The sequence below is a fragment of the Labeo rohita genome, chromosome 11 (genome assembly GCF_022985175.1).
Source record: "Labeo rohita strain BAU-BD-2019 chromosome 11, IGBB_LRoh.1.0, whole genome shotgun sequence".
Lineage (NCBI taxonomy): Eukaryota > Metazoa > Chordata > Actinopteri > Cypriniformes > Cyprinidae > Labeo > Labeo rohita.
This window is the reverse complement of record NC_066879.1, coordinates 7,953,629-7,972,979: the sequence shown is the minus strand read 5'-3', so window position 1 is coordinate 7,972,979 and position 19,351 is coordinate 7,953,629. Positions and strand designations below refer to the sequence as shown.

General features: G+C 39.2%; 1 protein-coding gene across 1 annotated transcript; it reads left to right on the top strand.

Annotated features, from left to right (window-relative positions):
• Nucleotides 1-1,622: 1,622 nt before the first annotated feature.
• On the top strand, nt 1,623-19,141 carry plppr3b (phospholipid phosphatase related 3b). The gene is made up of 8 exons (XM_051122777.1): nt 1,623-2,243; nt 9,784-9,887; nt 10,274-10,459; nt 11,001-11,130; nt 12,059-12,254; nt 12,467-12,524; nt 12,976-13,149; nt 15,775-19,141. Exons 2-8 carry the CDS (start codon nt 9,807-9,809, stop codon nt 17,044-17,046), a joined length of 2,097 nt encoding a protein of 698 aa, XP_050978734.1. The 5' UTR covers nt 1,623-2,243; nt 9,784-9,806; the 3' UTR covers nt 17,047-19,141.
• Nucleotides 19,142-19,351: the final 210 nt, after the last annotated feature.

Below are 19,351 nucleotides of genomic sequence, written 5' to 3'. Positions count from 1 at the left end.
GCACTGCCCACAAGGCTATCACGTCGACAGCCCCACTTGATTTTTTAATCTTTATTATCTTTACTTTTTAAAAAGCCAATAGCATTTCCATTATTTCACCACTTGGATCAGAGCTCAGTGAAGCTGTGTTACCAAGTCCGTGGTTTTCCTGTGGAATTGGGCTACTTTAACACTGTTAAAGCGACCCCAATAACGTAATATTTAGAATGGATTTGGTATGCTATCCAGCCAAAAAAACGTGTATTTTACCCCCAGAATGCGATTTTTTTTCCTGGGGGACCCCCTCGAAACACAGTTGGGCTACTTTTGGGCTATTTGTTGTGAAAACCTGGCAACCCTGCAGTGAAGTTGCATTTGACAGCTTATGACAGTCACAATCTTATTCATATTGCTATAAAATAGGCATTTTGTGTAGAATTCTGATATGTTTTATGGTCTGTGCCGACTCACACATTTGATCCGCTCTGTGCTATCGTCTCTCTGGACTTGAGAAGACTGTGTGCGCGCTGAGGTATTTCGCGAGACCAGACTTCTGCCCCAGTGGAAACAATATTTACACTGTCTTGTTCCCTACCCCCTATATAGTGCACTATGTGTCATTTACTGAACTAATTCTGTAAACAAGGGACGGTTTTCAACTGCAGCTTCATTGTCTATTTAAAGTGTAGGGGGCGGGACGCTTCAGATTCTAGAGAGCATTTGACTGGACAAAAAGTTTGATGAGAAGCTGAAGTGCAGGGTGATGTCATCAAAATTGTTTATCCATATTGGTGGAAGTTAGAGACTAAGTTTTGAATGCTTATATCTTGTAAAAGCGAATTGTGTTGCTGTTTCGGAACACACTAGCTTACACTGTAAAAAATTTCCCTGTAAAAAAAACGGTAATCTACTGGCAGCTGTGGTTGCCAGCATCTTACTGTAAAAATACGGTGTGCTACTGTTTTTTAAATTAACAGCAAAATGCCGTTTTGTCATCTACAGTATACAACTGTAATTTAGCAGCATATATCTGTTAAATTACATACTACCATAAGGCTAGCATATTCAAAGAGCCAAACAACAAACATTTTTAATGACAACTTTTACACTGCTGCTGTGGGTTGTTTATCATGTCCACGGATTTAAGCAACCCCAATAACACAATTTTTATGGTGGGCCCCCCCACCAAAATGCGATTGGGCTACTTTTGAGTAGCAGTTGGACAGGTTTTGATGTGAAAACATGGCAACCCTGCTGCTGGCACCTCCCAAGGATCATCTCTGATTGTGTGTATTGGTATTCCCTCTGTTATTGGGGACCAAATGTCCCCACAAGGATAGTAATGCCAGTAAATTTTGACCTTGTGAGAAGTTGTTTTTCTCCATTGATCCCCTTGTGGAAAAAAGCTTATCAATCATGCTTAAGTTGTTTGAAAATCTAAAAATGCAATGGGACAGTTTAAGGGGTAGGGTTAGATTAAGGGGATAAAATACAGTTTGTACAGTACAAAACCCATTACTTCTATAGAATGTTCCCATAATGATAGAAATAGCAGTGTGTGTTTAATTGATATAAATTGGATGACACACTGTAGAACAGATTTGTGTCATTTATTCCATCTTCACAATTTAAAGGAATAAAACACAAGCAATTGACATATTTGGTTATTCAGTGATCCCTAGCAAGGCTGGAAGGGAAATTGTTTGTTTCAGGACATTGTGAGGTTTACAGGTGCTCATGTTTCATTCTGCTATCGGGGATAAGTTAAACCAGTTCATACCCTCTCCCTCTTCACCCCATCCTGTTAAACAGTTACCTGTGCAGTACCATGTTGCCACTGCTGGAGGAGATCAGTGCAGCTCACACTCAGAAGATGCTCAGGAATGCTGCCACACCTGATGACTGCTGAGAATGGAACGATTTTACATTAAGATCAATGGACGCAGCCTCATACAGCATTGACAAACCATTTTTTATCTCTGATAGTGCGGTCCCTCTGCTATTGAAGATTAGATACTGGATGTCTGACTGCAGAAGAGCAGCTGGAACAGCAGCTCAGTGAGTTGAGGAATACTGGTTGGCTCCAGCAGTCAGGCATATAACAGGAGTCCACGGCTGCGTGATTGCTCCGTGGAAAACGTGAGCAGAAAGAGGAATATGAACTGAAGGAGCCGCAGTCGAACCTCGTGAAGAAGGAATACGCTGGTAATTTTCACTCAGGATATCCCCGTTCCGTCAGGGAATCGCCTGTTTTTGCAGTCAAGGTGAGATTTGCCCGGTTTTCTACCTGCATGGTGAACAGCAGCAGAATAAACAACGTACTCCCGACGCGACGCGACCAGAACGCTGCCATTGTAATGATGTGTGGGAATTAAAGCACGCGCGGGTACGGTCGCGTCGCGTCCAGTGGAGATGCAGTATAATTACGATAAATGATCATGAGATTGTCGCAGTGACTCTGCTGTACGGCAGCGATTCTAGTTTTACATAATAAACAACATCTCAGTCTCACTTTACAGTGTGAGTCAAGATGATGGTGGGCAGGCAAATCTATGTAAACATGTGTATAGATATTGTTATCGACTGCAGCTCATCAGCGCACCGACGGGCAGTTGATTTTCTCAAGCTCTCAGTTCATCTGGCAGCTGATCAATGAACTCACACCTGATCAATTCCTGGGTGATTGAAAAACTCTTGTCATTCTATTCACCACTGCAATCATGACAATCACACAGACAATCACACTACCAAGCTAAAACGTAAAATATGACACATGAATATTAATATTTTATATAAATGTTATATTATTTTATACTAATCAATTTCCAATATTTATTATATTACTGTATTCACTATTTATATTTAATACGTGGAATAATATTGGCATATATTATTTATCTATTTAAATAGATAGATAGATAGATAGATAGATAGATAGATAGATCCATCCGTCTGCCTATCCATCTAAAATTCACAATATTAAATTGAAATGTATATTTTATATTACTTTTATATGATTTATTTTATATTAATATATCAAAGTTTATATTACTGTATTTACTATTTATATTTAATAAATGTACTAATATTGGAATTATGTATATAGCAATAAAAATAGTAAATATAAATATATATACATTATCATATCTTATATCATAAAATAACGCTCTGTTTTTATATTTACTATATATATATATATATATATATATATATATATAATAAATGTAATTATTTATATAAAATTCATAATATTATATATGAATTAATGTTTTATATAGATTTTTATTCTTTTGTATTAATATATCAAGTTATATATTACTGCATTTACTATTTATATTTAGTATAATAATATTAATGTTTATTTATTTTGATAGTTTATTTTATTTATTGGTGATATGATATATTTTATTTATTTATGTTAAATAATATATAATATGTGTTAAATATAATAATACATATTATATATGTATATATATATATATATAAATATATATGTTTATTAAGTTTATTATATATATATATATATAATAAATGTAATTATCTATATAAAAATCATATATTTGAATATTTATTTTATATTAATTGTATGTTATTTTATATTATTATATCACATTTTATATTACTGTATTTAATATTTATATTTAGTATAATAATAATACTTTTATTTTTATAATAATGAATATGTTCAATGTTATGTAACATGTCTGTATATATATATTACATTTCTATTCCATGAAAAATAATCAGGGTGTTACATTGTGTCAACTGAATTGAATAGAATTGCCAGTGTAATTGAAATCATCGCCATCTTTCTCATCAACAGTGACTTTTCTCATGATGTGTGGACATTAGTGAGACTGATCGATCTCATTCTTATCTGATTACATTATTGATTTTTCCTGAGTCTCTTCACTTCAAGTGTATAATGATTTTGCCTTGACTAGTTATTGTGACATGAAAATTTTATCGACCCATGTATTGTTCCGCAGTGTTGCTTGGATTCTTGTGACAAACCAGGGTCAGAAAGTAGCTGTGTTGCACAACTCCCTCTTTAACCCCACTTTCATAGGAACAGAATTGTGTGAGAAACCCAGTCAAGTTTAATTAACTTTCTCCACAGTCAAAGCCTCACGCTGCGAGTATGTGTGAGCACAAACACTGTCTTTTTTGGAGAGAACTCAGCGCCTATGGATTCCTCCCTAAAAGTCACACACACACACTCAGAAATCTTTTGCCTGTGAGACATATGCGGCTCTGCGAGATAAACAGAGCTCCCACTCTTGAAAACAGGCTCCCTGCTAATTTCAGTAGAGCCTTGCTCACTCCCACTCGAGACTTGGGAGAGTGTCTTCAGGACAAGTGCCTTGTTTAGTCACTGTTGATTTGGCAGAAAGCACGAAACACTATTCTCTCAATGCCTGCTCAAACAATAGCCCACATCAACATTTGTTCATTATGCTCTTTTGAGAATATTCTGAAAGGAGCTGTTTATTTAATATTTTTTTCCTCAGGCACACAGTCTGTTATCCATTTATTCAGGAGGGCCTCATTCTGTTTCAAATGAGAAAAAAATAACTTGAATATTTTTGTGCAGGCCTTTTCCTGTGGATAGTATTTAACCAAAGCCCACATATTTTTAGTATATATCCACCTTTTTCCTGTAAGAGTGGGCTCAGCCATTTGTAAATTTTATGGGTCTGGCTTCTGGTCCTATTTTTAGCTGTACAAGACAGCTAATTTTGCTGCTGGATATTGCAAACTGGTGTGTCTTACCATATTATTTTAATGTATTATCTTAATAATGAGCACACAGGTTTGTAGTGCAAAAAGTTTTACTGTTTACTAGACGTTGTTATTCTTTTCGTTATTTCCATTTTATAGTGGCTAATGAACCAGAAGTCTCACCCATAGGCTCACTGCCGCATTGGAGAATAAAGTGGATGTAGGTGTTGGACAAAGTAATGTAAACAAATAGCCAATATTTCTTCATTAAGATGTTAACCTTTTACCACCATTTGCCTTTAGTACAGCCTCTAACATTCTTAGAATAGATTCATACACCCATTGAATAGTCTCTATTAGTGCTGGGTGGTTTATCATGGTTTATCATGTTTTTTTTCCCCTGACTGTGCCTTTGAATCAGAATGAAATGGTTGCAGAAACACTGCATGTTAATCACAAAATAAACAAACATGCTTCATATATCATGAGCAGTTTTTGATGTAAATTAGTTTTGTATGATTTCAAAATTTAGAGCGAAAAGAGAATGTTATGACTTTAGCTTTGTGAAATTATGCTACATAAAATATTTAGTTCAGTAGACGAGCTGAGAATGCAAATTCACTCTCTGACAGCAGGTGGCGCTTATGGAACAACACAATACATGGTTTCTCCAAACAAAGCAGTGCTGCTTTAAATACTACAATATTATGCATTATACAGAGGTAAGATGAAAAGAAAATACCATCTAAACTTTTCTGAAGAGTATGTTCCCCTCAGAGATACATTCATAAAAACCCACAACCCCAATTCAGTATTTATTTAGTTTGCTCTGCCTCTGTATTTTCTCCCAGCTTTGCATCCATCTTCAAGCGTCGTTAATGAACATTTCCAGTTGTTTATTTGCTCAGTAAAACAATTAGCTGTGTGTTGTTAATAGTTCTAAAAGTTTTCCAACCATTAGTCAGAAGTATACAGAGATTACCCCTCAAGTTCACAACGATGTACAGTGGGTACAGAAGGTATTCAGACCCCCTTAAATTTTTCACTCTTTGTTATATTGCAGCCATTTGCTAAAATCACTTAAGTTCATTTTTTTTCCTCATTAAATGTACACACAGCACCCCATATTGACAGAAAAACACAGAATTGTTGACATTTTTGCAGATTTATTAAAAAAAAGAAAAACTGAAATATCACATGGTCCTAAGTATTCAGACCCTTTGCTCAGTATTTAGTAGAAGCACCCTTTTGATCTAATACAGCCATGAGTCTTTTTGGGAAAGATGCAACAAGTTTTTCACACCTGGATTTGGGGATCCTCTGCCGTTCCTCCTTGCAGATCCTCTCCAGTTCTGTCAGGTTGGATGGTAAACGTCGGTGGACAGCCATTTTTAGGTCTCTCCAGAGATGCTCATTTGGGTTTAAGTCAGGGCTCTGGCTGGGCCGTTCAAGAACAGTCACGGAGTTGTTGTGAAGCCACTCCTTCGTTATTTTAGCTGTGTGCTTAGGGTCATTGTCTTGTTGGAAGGTAAACCTTCGGCCCAGTCTGAGGTCCTGAGCACTCTGGAGAAGGTTTTCGTTCAGGATATCCCTGTACTTGGCCGCATTCATCTTTCCCTCGATTGCAACCAGTCGTCCTGTCCATGCAGCTGAAAAACACCCCCACAGCATGATGCTGCCACCACCATGCTTCACTGTTGGGACTGTATTGGACAGGTGATGAGCAGTTTTCTCCACACATACCGCTTAGAATTAAGGCCAAAAAGTTCTATCTTGGTCTCATCAGACCACAGAATCTTATTTCTCACCATCTTGGAGTCCTTCAGGTGTTTTTTAGCAAACTCCATGCGGGCTTTCATGTGTCTTGCACTGAGGAGAGGCTTCCGTCGGGCCACTCTGCCATAAAGCCCCAACTGGTGGAGGGCTGCAGTGATGGTTAACTTTCTACAACTTTCTCCCATCTCCCGACTGCATCTCTGGAGCTCAGCCACAGTGATCTTTGGGTTCTTCTTTACCTCTCTCACCAAGGCTTTTCTCCCCCGATAGCTCAGTTTGGCCGGACGGCCAGCTCTAGGAAGGGTTCTGGTCGTCCCAAACGTCTTTAAGGATTATGGAGGCCACTGTGCTCTTAGGAACCTTAAGTGCAGCAGAAATTTTTTGTAACCCCGGCCAGATCTGTGCCTTGCCACAATTTTGTCTCTGAGCTCTTCAGGCAGTTTTTTTGACCTCATGATTCTCATTTGCTCTGACATGCACTGTGAGCTGTAAGGTCTTATACAGACAGGTGTGTGGTTTTCCTGATCAAGTCCAATCAGTATAATCAAACACAGCTGGACTCAAATAAAGGCGTAGAACCATCTCAAGGATGATCAGAAGAAATGGACAGCATCTGAGTTAAAAATATGAGTGTCACAGCAAATGGTCTGAATACTTAGGACCATGTGATATTTCAGTTTTTCTTTTTTAATAAATCTGCAAAAATGTCAACAATTCTGTGTTTTTCTGTCAATATGGGGTGCTGTGTGTACATTAATGAGGAAAAAAAAAAGAACTTAAATGATTTTAGCAAATGGCTGCAATATAACAAAGAGTGAACAATTTAAGGGGGTCTGAATACTTTCCGTACCCACTGTATGTGTTGCTCAGCTCCTCGTACCGGTATTTTGAAAATTCATACCGTGTGCGTAATTCACATCTGAAATGGTAGCCTATATTGCCAGGCATTATCTCCAGTTGAATATTATCTATAAAAACATCTGCCAGTTGCCTAGAGATGTTGAAGGAAGGAAACGGCTTCTCACTCTGCCTCTGCCTATATTCTCCCCGCTTTGCATCCATCTTTAAGTGTCGTTAATGAACATTTCCAATTGTTTACTTGCTCAGTAAAACAATTAGTTGTGCATTATTAATAGTTCTAAAAGTTTTCCAACCATTAGTCAGAAGTATATGCAGTTAACAGAGATTACCTCTCAGTTCACAATGTTGTATATGTTGCTCAGCTCCTTGTACCGGTATTTTGAAAATTCATACCGTGTGCGTAATTCAAACCGCTCTACCGTTTAAAATGGTAGTCTATATCGCCCGGCATTATCTCCAGTTGAATATCATCTATAAAAACATCTGCCAGTTGCCTAGAGATGTTGAAGGAAGAAAACGGCTTCTCACTCTTTTCTCCAAAACTGTTTACAGTGGTTTAAAAATATTCAAGTCAGATGATTTGTCTGGCCAGGATAGATGTTCATCATCATTACTGCATTTTATTTTTGCTTTTAAGCATTGGTATCTGTGATTAAAATCAGCTCTTTCATGGATGTTGGCTTTGTGAAATTATCTGTGGTCAGTTTTTGTGGAAACAGGGTCTTTATAGTTAATATTAAGGTTTGCTGTCACTCTGCTGCAGTAGCTCTGTTGTTTGGACACAATCTTAGTGTTCGATGGTGCATATCATTTCGGTTTTCAACCACTATTCTTCCCCGCCGATGGAGTCTTACCATGCTTTGTGTAAGCAGTGGGGAAACATCAAATTCTCCAAAACTGTTCACTAAGCTTACGATTTAATTTTTATATTTGAAAACACCAATGAAATATGACAACAGGCTCATAAAACTTGTTTCTTATGTTTAAATACTGTTAAAAACAGCTTGTTTTTGATGCTAGACCAGCCAATGTACATGCACAGTCATGAGTGCAAGTTTGCGAACGCTGCCAGTTTCTATAGACTTTTTTCCTGAGTAAACGATGAGCGCCGCCATTACGAATTCTAACTTCCGATTGGATGCTCTTCTGTTCCGGTTTCCATAGGAACCCATTCAAATAGCGTCCACCTGTTTCTAACGTCGGCAGCTCCGTGTCATCTACACACTCATTAAACTCTGAGGAATGAGGCACTGACAAATGACAGTCATTGCGACATTGCAAAGTGATGGCGCTATGGAGCCATGTGCATTTTAAAAACATTTTACTACATTAACATTATATTATCAGATTGGAATATACGCTAATTTGACTAGAAACACTGGAGACCGGAAATGCAAAGCATTCTTCAAGTTAAAAGTCAGGCGTGACTTCCACGTTCGGGAAAAACGTCTATATGAACTGGAACGTCTAACGGGCAGTAACGCGATGACTTTACTAATCAACGATTGGCTCTTTCATTTAGAAGGCGGGGCTTATTTGCCATATTGGGCGTTGCACTTTCTACCATTCATAAGTAATAGGAGTACACAGTCTTCCTAAATATAAAGTCTTTGGTTAAGGTTACAGATGCTCCTGCAAAGCAGGCAAGTCACCCATTCAAAGTCACCTATTTCCTTCTTAGTGTTCGATGGTGCCTATGCCATATATATCATATCATGGCTGCATCCAAAAGCCTAGGCAGCTGACTTGCAGCCTTGGAGTGATTTTGCAGGCAGCGTTTTTCCACAAAGTCACCTCATGAAACTGATTTCGGACAGGCTTCTGAGGCAGCTTAATGGTTTAATGATCTGCAACAAAATAGAGTGAGTTTTGATGATAACTAAACAAATATTTAATTACTATAATACTGATTTCTCGCTAGAAATAACATGAGAAGTGCAAAAAGTAAGTCATAAATATAGATTTACTCACAAACTGACCACCAAATGCAACTTTCAGACGCCATCTTTATTTTTTGAACTCAACTGTCACAGAATGGAACGCACAGAATTGTGGGATATCAACGGCAACGAATGATACATCTATGCTGCCTTCAAAATTTGATTAGAAGGTACCTTCGGAGACAGGAAGTGAAGCAGAATTTGGATTCGGACATGCTTTGATGCCTTCCTGCCTTTAGAGCTTTCGGACACAGCCCTTATATAATTTAGCATTTTTGTCCAATCAAATGCTTTCTAGAATAAAACCTGCAGTCCAAATGAGCCATTTTTGGAGCTTGATTAAATAAATGCTTTATTTATAATGAGGCTATTTATTTATAAAACCTATTTACGCTATAAAACCTGCAGGATGTTTTAATGTTAAGACCTCTTATATGCCAAAAGATCAAGGCAAACTTGATTTCTCATGTCATGATCCCTTTAAAATGAACTCATGTGTTGACAGAATAACTTCAGAAGACCAGCACCATGATGACTGCACGTGAAAAAATCAAGAAGAAACCGCCTAAAGACAGTTTGACGCTGCTACCCTGCTTCTATTTCGTAGAGGTGTGTGCTATCATTTATTACCAGTTTAATACTTCAATAGAGCAATTAATGTCTCAGGTAATTGGATGACACACTCTAAACAACTGGGCTTCCTCATTTTCTTTGAAGACATAATTGAAAACGCGTAACAGCAGTCAGTTTGAGTGTGCTGTTGTGTTTACCTTCCACCACATTGTCAGCCCTGGAGTACAGTACTCTGTGTTGACATTTAACAGCCATCTGCCACAGTTGCTTGACAGTAATTAAACTGTGCTCTGGTGTTGATATGTTTGTGTATTATCAATATTTAATATCTGTTTGTACTTAAGAAAGACAGACAATTTAGTACTTTTTTAAAATTGATAAAACCTGCATTATGCATATACTCTTCTCATTTGGGAAAATAGCTACCCATTGTGGCGTCCTCCATGGTTTCACTGTATTTCCTGGAACTGACGGATGTGCTCCAGCCAGCACAGGTGGGATTCCGCTGCCATGACCGTTCACTCAGCATGCCATACGTGGACAGCGGCGATGAGCTCATCCCTCTGCTCATGCTCCTGAGTCTGGCGTTCGCCGGCCCTGCTGCCTCTGTGAGATAAAAGCATTCTTCAATTTAACTTTATAGCATTTGAATCTGCAATATTTGTTTGTGACCTAAATAGTCAGGGTTGTTTAAGGGATAGTTCACCCAAAAATAAAAAAGAGGTCAATGTTTACTTATTGTCATGTCACCTGTATGAATTTCCCAATTTTCTTGAGACCAGTAGAAGATATTTTGAAGAATGTTGGTAACCATACAGTTGATGGTCTCCATTGGCTTCCATGGTATTTTTTCCATACTATGGAAGTCAGTGGCTACCGTCAAAAGTTTGGTTACAAAATCTTCTTTTGTGCTCAGCAGAAGTTCATACAGGTTTGGAACATGTTAATAAATAATGACATCCCTCTAAAGAAAACAAATTTCTTTATCTTCTATCAAAATGTAATAACTTGCTTCTTCACAGAAAAGACAAACCTTATATAAGAGTTATATTTAATCATCCTCAAATTACTGTTACACAAGCCAAAGTCAATTTTTTTTTATTAACAGTTGTATAATTCTGTAATTTTCTCTTGTTTCCTTGTGTCTAGATCATGATAGGTGAAGGTCTGCTGTATTGTATGCAGTCCAAACTGAAGGTCCGTCCAGGGATTGAGGGAAGCATAAATGCTGGTGGATGTAATTTTAACTCTTTCCTGCGGAGAACCGTTCGTTTTGTTGGTACATAACACTGTTTTTACTGTAAATCAATTTTATAGTGTTTGAAGCTAAAACATAAAAAAGCTGAAAGCTAATAAGTTTAGTGTGAGTTTACAGTATAATTATATAATAAATAATATAGATAATATAGACTAGTATAATTCTAAAGGCTGCACACTGTAATTTTACTGTAGAAGCTTAAAAATAAATGACAATTAATTGTATTTTCCAACTTAAGGGGATAGTTCTCCCAAAAATGAAAATTAAACCATGATTTACCCTCAGGCCATCCTAGGTATATATGACTTTCTTCTTTCAGACAAATACAGTCTGAGTTATATTTAAAAATGTTGGCTCTTCAAAGCTATATAATGGCAGTGAATGGCTGTTGAGATTTTGAAGTCCAATAAAGTGCATCCATCCATCATAAAAGTACTCCACACAGCTCAGAGGAGTTAAAGGCCTTTTGAAGTGAATTGATGTGTTTGTGTAAGAAAACGGAGCTATGTGGAGTGCTTTTTATGATGGATAGATGTACTTTATTGGATTTCAAAATCTCAAAAGCCATTACAAAGCTGGGAAGAGCCAGGATTTTTTTTGTTAATATAACTCCTATTATATTCATCTGAAAGAAGAATGTCCTATCCACCTAGGATGGCTTGAGGGTGAGTAAATCTTGGGGTAATTTTTATTTTTAGGTGAACTATCCCTTTAAGATGATTTTTTATTTTGATGTGCTGTAAAATGGTATACAGCTATAGCATTTTATTATACAAAATGACTATAAATCTAGGGAAATCTTCCACTTATTGAAACTGCAACACTGAAAATCTGAACAGGAGTGATGCAGATGAACATTATGTAACATGCGTCAGGCACAGAGTGTTGCATGAAAGTGATGCGATGAGTCATCAATGTTTCATCCCTCATGATCTGTCTCTCCTTCTAGGGGTTCATGTGTTCGGTCTTTGTGCAACAGCACTGGTTACTGATGTCATCCAGCTAGCCACTGGCTACCACACACCGTTCTTTCTCACAGTGTGCAAACCCAATTATACTGTCCCAGGTGTGTCCTGTGACAAGAACCCTTACATCACCAAAGACATTTGCTCTGGCCAGGATCAGCATGCTATTCTGTCTGCCAGGTAACTGCGTGTTTAGCTACAGAAGAACATCTGATTATGTGATTAACTGATCGACCTTATACAATCACAATTTTCTTTCTCCCTTTGTGGTTTTCTTCCTGTAGAGCACTCCCTATTCACCTCTTTTTTTTAAACCTATAAACGTTTGACTTTGACTTCTGCTGCATATCTGGTCTAGACTTACTCTAGATGTTTGCTTTCCTTTGTGACAGGAAAACCTTTCCTTCCCAGCATGCAACCCTCTCTTCCTTTGCTGCTGTTTATATTTCAGTAAGTCTCTTCGACATCGTCTCAATGCGTGCTTACTAAATGTTTACAGCAAACACTCTTTATATATAAAACTAATATGCTACTGTGGTAAACTCCTTTATAAAAGAAACAGAGAGTGTTTAGTAAAATTTAAACTCATTGTACTGTAGATGAGCAACCAACATAGGAGATGTGCATGAAAAAAACATAATATGCACTGACACAAGTAATAAATTTCAACACAGTAAGGTGTGATTTAATATGCTCAGTTGCTAGATTAGAGAAAGTCTAATTATAGGTAAGTGCTTCACATGTCTAGCTATTTGGCAAGATCCACTTCAAGCGACAGACGTGCAGATAAGTTGTTACTGCTTCCCACCTTGCGCTTGTCAGACTGACAGAAGCTGCAAGGCAGCATGTTATTAATTTGCACATGACAGCTGGAGACCTCTACTGCTCTCTGCTCTTCTAGATGTACTTCAACTCAACAATCTCTGATAGCACCAAGCTGCTCAAACCCGTTCTGGTGTTTGCCTTTGCCATTGCGGCTGCGTTGACGGGACTCACTCAGATCACCCAGTACCGCAGTCACCCTATCGATGTTTACGTTGGGTTCTGCATTGGCGCTGGTATTGCTGCATACCTGGTGAGTTATTGGTTTGCTAATGTATTTCTAATGAGGTGGTGTGGTGCAGGGGTGTCCAATCCTGCTCCTGGAGGGCCAGTGTCCTGTAGAGTTTAGCTCCAACCTAAATGAAACACACCTAAACACCTGAAGATCTTACTAGCCAGGAAGGTGCATTGAGGTAAGTTGGAGCTAAACTCTGCAGGACACTGGTCCTCCAGGACGAAGTTTGGACACCTCTGGTGTAGTTTATTTGGTCAGCCATCATCCTTGCTGTGGAGCTTAATGTTATCCAAGTAGATGTTCCTGCATTAAACTCCATGTTGGTTCTGGAGCAACATTATAACCAACTAATTAAATTTTAAGGTTTGGGGTTGGGCAAAGCCTACATCTCAGGATAGGGGCTTAAACCACTGTTGTGTCAGGATTAGAGCTATGACAGTGTACATCTGTACATCTGGCAGAAAATTTGATCCTAAATAACAAGTGTACAACATACAGTGCGTTCAAGATATATATGCAGAATTGTCCAAATTCGGTCCTGGAGGGCCACTATCCTATAGAGTTTAGCTCCAACTTTCCTCAACACACCTGTCTAGAAATTTTTGGTATACCTAGTAAGACCTTGATTGCTGGTTTAGGTGTGTTTAATTGGAGTTGGAGCTAAACTCTACAGGACAGTGGCCCTCCAGGACTGAGCTTGGACACCCCTGTGCAAGTGGGTGGACACCCCTTTATTCAGTGGTTCCCAACCACTTTCCAGGAGGCCCCCAACACTGGATATTTTCCATGTTTCCTTAATCAAACACACCTGATTCAGATCATCAGCTATTTAGTAGAGACTCCAAGACCCGAAATGGGTGTGTCAGACAAAAAGAAAAATGGAAAATGAGCAGTGTTGGGGGGAGTCCAGGACCATGGTTGGGAACCACTGCTTTACAGTTTGAGCTACTGCAGAGATCTCCAAACTCAGTCCTGGAGGGCCAGGTCCTGCAGAGTTTAGCTTCAACCCTAATTAAACACAACTGAACCAGGTAATCAAGGTTTCACTAGGCATGCTAGAAATTTCCAGGCAGGTGTGTTGAGGCAAGTTGGAGCTAAACTCTGCAGAATACCGGCCCTCCAGGACCGAGTTTGGACCCCTGAGCTGCATGGACACTGCTTGATTGTAATTTTGTTTTACAACCACAAGGAACCAGGATCCAGGAACACATCCTACATGGCTAAATCACATTTTTGGGCATTTGTGTAGCTTAGGGGTTTCCACAAATATCCAGGAGCCTCCCTAGCACATTTTGGATGTTTTCTTTTGCAGTGCCTCATTTCGAAGGCCTGTCCACTGGAGATTGCATTTGTTGGCTGCATACATCTCTTTTCAGCCCACTGTATTCCAAAGTAAGACAGAAATTACAGTAATTGATACCTCACAAATAATAAAAGTCAGTTTTATAATGTTTTTTGAAGCAAGACATTCTCAATGATGTATGCAGCCAACAAATGCAACCTCCAGAGGGTGCAGCCTTTCGAAATGGCAGGTGTGTTAAAGTAGGGTTGGAACTGACTTCTGCAAGTAAATACAAATGCCACTGAAAGCAATATAAGTCACTTTGGATTAAAACATCCATCAAATGAGTGACTGTGATTTGGCCAACTTTTGTTGGTCCAAAAACAACATGCCAGGTTTAACAAACATACTACTTATCCTATCCTTAAAGGAATTAGTTCACGCCTAAATTTAAATTTCCAGATAATTTACTCAGCCTCATGTCATCCAAGATGTTCATGTCTTTCTTGCTTCAGTGGAGAAGAAATTAAGATGAAAACATTGCAGGATTTCTTTCCATATAGTGGACTTCAATGGGAATCAGCGGGTTGAAGGTCCAAATTGCAGTTTCAATGCATCTTCAAAGGGCTCTACATGATCCCAGCCAAAGTATAAAGGTCTTGCCCAGCAAAACGATTGGTCATTTTTTAAAAAATATAAAAATGTACAGTCTTTTCAACCGCAAATGCTCATCTTGAGCTAGCTCTGTGATGCGCATGCATGTCTTCACGCATTACGTAATCACGTTGGAAAGGTCCCACGTGGTTATCTCTTCGTTTGTGTACTCCGGTTCAAAAAGGTAGGGGTGAAAAACTCCATCTCAATTTCCCGTCCAACTTCAAAATCATCCGACAAGATGAGCATTTGTGGTGAAGAAGTATATACATTTTTAATTTTTTTAAAAAATGACAGATCGTTTTACTAGATAAGACGCTTATTTCTTGGCTGGGATCATTTAGAGACCTTCAACCCATTGATCTCCATTTAAGTCGACTATATGGAAAAGATCTTGGAATGTTTTCCTCAAAAACTTGTATTTCTTTTCACCTGAAGAAAGAAAGGCATGAACATTTTGGATGACATGGGGATGAGTAAATTAGGATATTTTAATTCTGGAGTAAACTAATCCTTTAACGCCAACCCTAATCTTAACCATTAACTACCCCTAAAATCAGAGGTTGCTTGATATGAATGTTGTTTAAGCTCCCACTCCAGCACTAAGCCTAACCCTAAACTGAACTGGTTGATAGGAATGTTCTTTATTGTTGTGAACTAAATAATATAATGAAGCGACTTTAGTTTAAAACTTGAAATCTTTCCAGGCTTTCCATGCTGTTGCCAACTTCAAATCTCCAGAAGACGCTGTCATCCCACAACCCCCTCCTCTGCAAAAGGATGCTTTGAGGGCTCTGGCCCAGAGAGGCCACGACTCTGTCTATAACAAAGGCCATGCTTCTGAAAGCAATGAGGAAATAACATCACCAGCATCCCTAGATGGGTTAAACCGGCCTGTACAGCGGGAGAAAACCTCACTGGGAAGCTTAAAGAGAGCCAGTGTGGACGTGGAGCTACTGGCGCCTCGCAGCCCAATGGGCAAGGAGACCATGGTAACCTTCAGCAACACATTACCCCGTGCTACAGCTCCAGAGGAGCCAACAAGACGTCTGGTGACAGTACCTGTTCCAGTACCACTGGACCCCATGCGCTCACAGCAATTAGTGTCCGAATGGAAGCAGAAGTCAATGGAGATGCGAGGTGGCAGCTTGCCCGATGAGGACACCAGCGAGGCAGGCTCAGATGGTGGAAACGACACAACCACAGAGGAGGACAGCGTCCACTCTTCAGTCTATTCATCTGTTCAACCCTCAGCCAAGCCGGTTAACCCACCTGCAGGTGCGAGAGTAGTGATGCCCCCTCGTCCCCCAGCACAGCCCTCTGTCCCTCCGCCTGTGTCTCCTAAAAGCGCCAGCACTCGGGCCAAATGGCTGTCCATCACAGAGAAAAGTGGTGCTAATATTCCAGTTCTCAAGGCAGGAAATCAGCCTCGGATCATGCAGGTCATTGCCATGTCCAAGCAACAGGGACTCCTGTCTGGATCGGCCAAATCCTCAGAGACTTCGTCCTCTTCTGGTACCTCATCCATCACGGGCACAGAGTCATCGCCTAATCGTTCAGAACGTGACAGCGGTTCAGGGATCATCACCGTTGATGCTCACGCCCCCCACCACCCTGTAGTTCGCATGACCTCCAACCCCAACAACCCCTGGGAGTGGAGAGGATCTTCTGACGGAAACATGGCCGAGTCATACGAGCTTAAAAACCTCAACCGCGACGGTTCCCGCAGTTACCGTAACGTCAGGAGCAGCTCTCCTTGTTCCTCCGCCAGTGAGGTTGACCACGGGCTGCCCCAGCCTCCTCAACCTCCCCAGCCACCACTTCCCCCTCAACTCCCACCCGTGGGTCAAATCTCAGAGGGTCGCAGTATGCGCCGCAAGACCCCTCTAGTGCTTCTAGATAGGGAGGGCAATCTAACCCACACTGAACAGGACAACTACTACAAAAAGCTACAAAGTGGCAGGCATTTCAAAGAGTGACAATGTGCTTATATATAAGCACAACTACACTTTTTGGTCTTTTGGTTTTAATTATTGATTTGATTCCATAAGGAATATCAGAATAACCGGACACACTACACTTTGAGTCAGTAGAGCTTTCGGGGGATGCTGCTTCTGACGACTTAAGAGCACAATGGTTTTTTGCCCTCTGAGGGCAAACCAAACTCCATCATCAATTCTCATCAGTTGTATTTACGTAATCTTCATATTATCAAATTCCTACAAGGCAGATTTTAAAGTAAGGTTTGGGTTTATTTTTATTGCTGCTCTTTTTGTTTTTACTTAACGTGTGACTGAGATGTCAAGTTGAATTTATGTGTATGTGTGTTTACGCACGATTGTTTAGTGTATGTTGTGGTGATACAGTAATATTAGAAAACATTTGATTGCCTTGTAACACTCATGGTGAAAAACAATGTTTTGTTGGCTCTTTATGAATGATAATTGCTTTGCAAAAGGGTAGCGTCCTTCATTGTACATCTGACTTACATAATTGCTGATTAACTGTTTTGGACATTCTGCAAATCTACTGAAGTCACCCTGTGAAAAGTGGTGGAAATATGGAAGCACTTTGAACAAGCACTTATAAATCACTTCATCTCTTTGTGTGTTAACAAGTGAGATGAATTGGATTGTTTGTGAGGTATTCCAAAGGAATATTAGACTGACCTGGACTCTTCAAGGAAAGTATTTTCTCATCGATCATGTACCTTAAAGTGTGAAGAATTCAATGCAGGTCGCACATTTTATGTGAAAGGAACATTTTTGGTGTAAATCACAAAAAAGATTCTCTGGGATTTATCTGTAATAGTTAGCGGTATCCTTGTCATGCTGTTTCCCAGAGGTTCTCCTCTAAATGAACTTGATGCATGTTATGTGAGTGTTGTCAAGGTGGAAGTGAAGCCTTGTCAGTGAAGAATTCCAATCTGTTCCAATGTACATTTGCAGCTGTCACTGCAGGTTGAATTCTGTGTGTGTCAGCTCACTCTTCACGGTGCTCTGAGCTGCTCTTGGATCTCTGTAGATGGTTGTCCGTAATGGATGCTTCGTGCTGTTGATGCAGTTTCTGAAAAAGACATCGTAAATGACAACAATAAACAAGCTGCTGTAAATTAGTGTATGCAAATTGTAATCTGTAACACAGTTAGTGGTGGAGATATAGATTCTAAACCAATCGGTAGACGTTTGAGAGTGATGTGCATGAGAGGTGTCTTCAATGATCTCAATTTAAAAGGATAGTTCACCCAAAAATGAAAATTCTCTCATTGATTACTCACCGTTTGTTTCACCATTGATTCTGACCCTGCATAGACAGCAACGCAACTGACACAGCATTTGATTGTTACACTACCCTCTGGGTGAAATTCTGGGTTTACCTTTTTTGGTCATTTTATTGGGTTGTTTTTAATATTTTTACCCAGGTGCTGGGTCATTTTTTAATGCTGGGTTATTTTTCCTACCCAACCGCTGGGTTGAGTCTGTCTCCGACGAAACAACCCAGCTGTTGTGTTACAGTCAGAGTGCTGGCTTTTTCCGTCCTCTACAAGAGAGAGCGGTTCTCAGTGCCGTGCACTTCTTCAATGAAATAAGGTTTGTATATATTTTATTTAATTTATAAAGACTGTGCTGTAAATTATATTATGTTAAACAACGCAACATACCAGGACGAGATGCCAGTCGTTTCACACGATGCAAACGCCTTTTGCCTTGCTTAACATAAACTGATTTTATTCATTATAATACTGACCTTAATTTAATTTGATGTTAAAATATGTTTTCTAATCTCAGTACTGTTTGTTTATGGGCAGGTTATGGAGTCAGTCACAGCATTTTTCGGAGAGTGAAACGCGGGGTGGCGGTTTGAGGTTCACAGTTCCCCAGGCAGCCCATCACTGGCTCAGATTTCAGCAACACACCGGCATGAGAATTAGCAATATTTTGGTGAAAAGTAATTACAGAGAATGAATGAATACACTTAAATTAAAATGCTACTTTAAATGTTCCATTTTTTATTTCTAAAGCAATTGTTAAATATGTTTTAATGGTATGTAATATTGTAAACTATGCTGTATTCACCGAAATAAATTCAGTCTTATATTGTTGTCCATGGGTGTTTATTAATAAATGTTCATCTTTTGATTATTGCTGTTGCCTCTCCTCTAGTTCTGTCTGATTTTTAATTTCCAGGCCTTTTTAAGCCAGCAATATAATGTTTTTTTAAGGGGTCATCGGATGCAAAGTTCACTTTTACATGTTGTTTGAACATTAATGTGTGTTGGCAGTG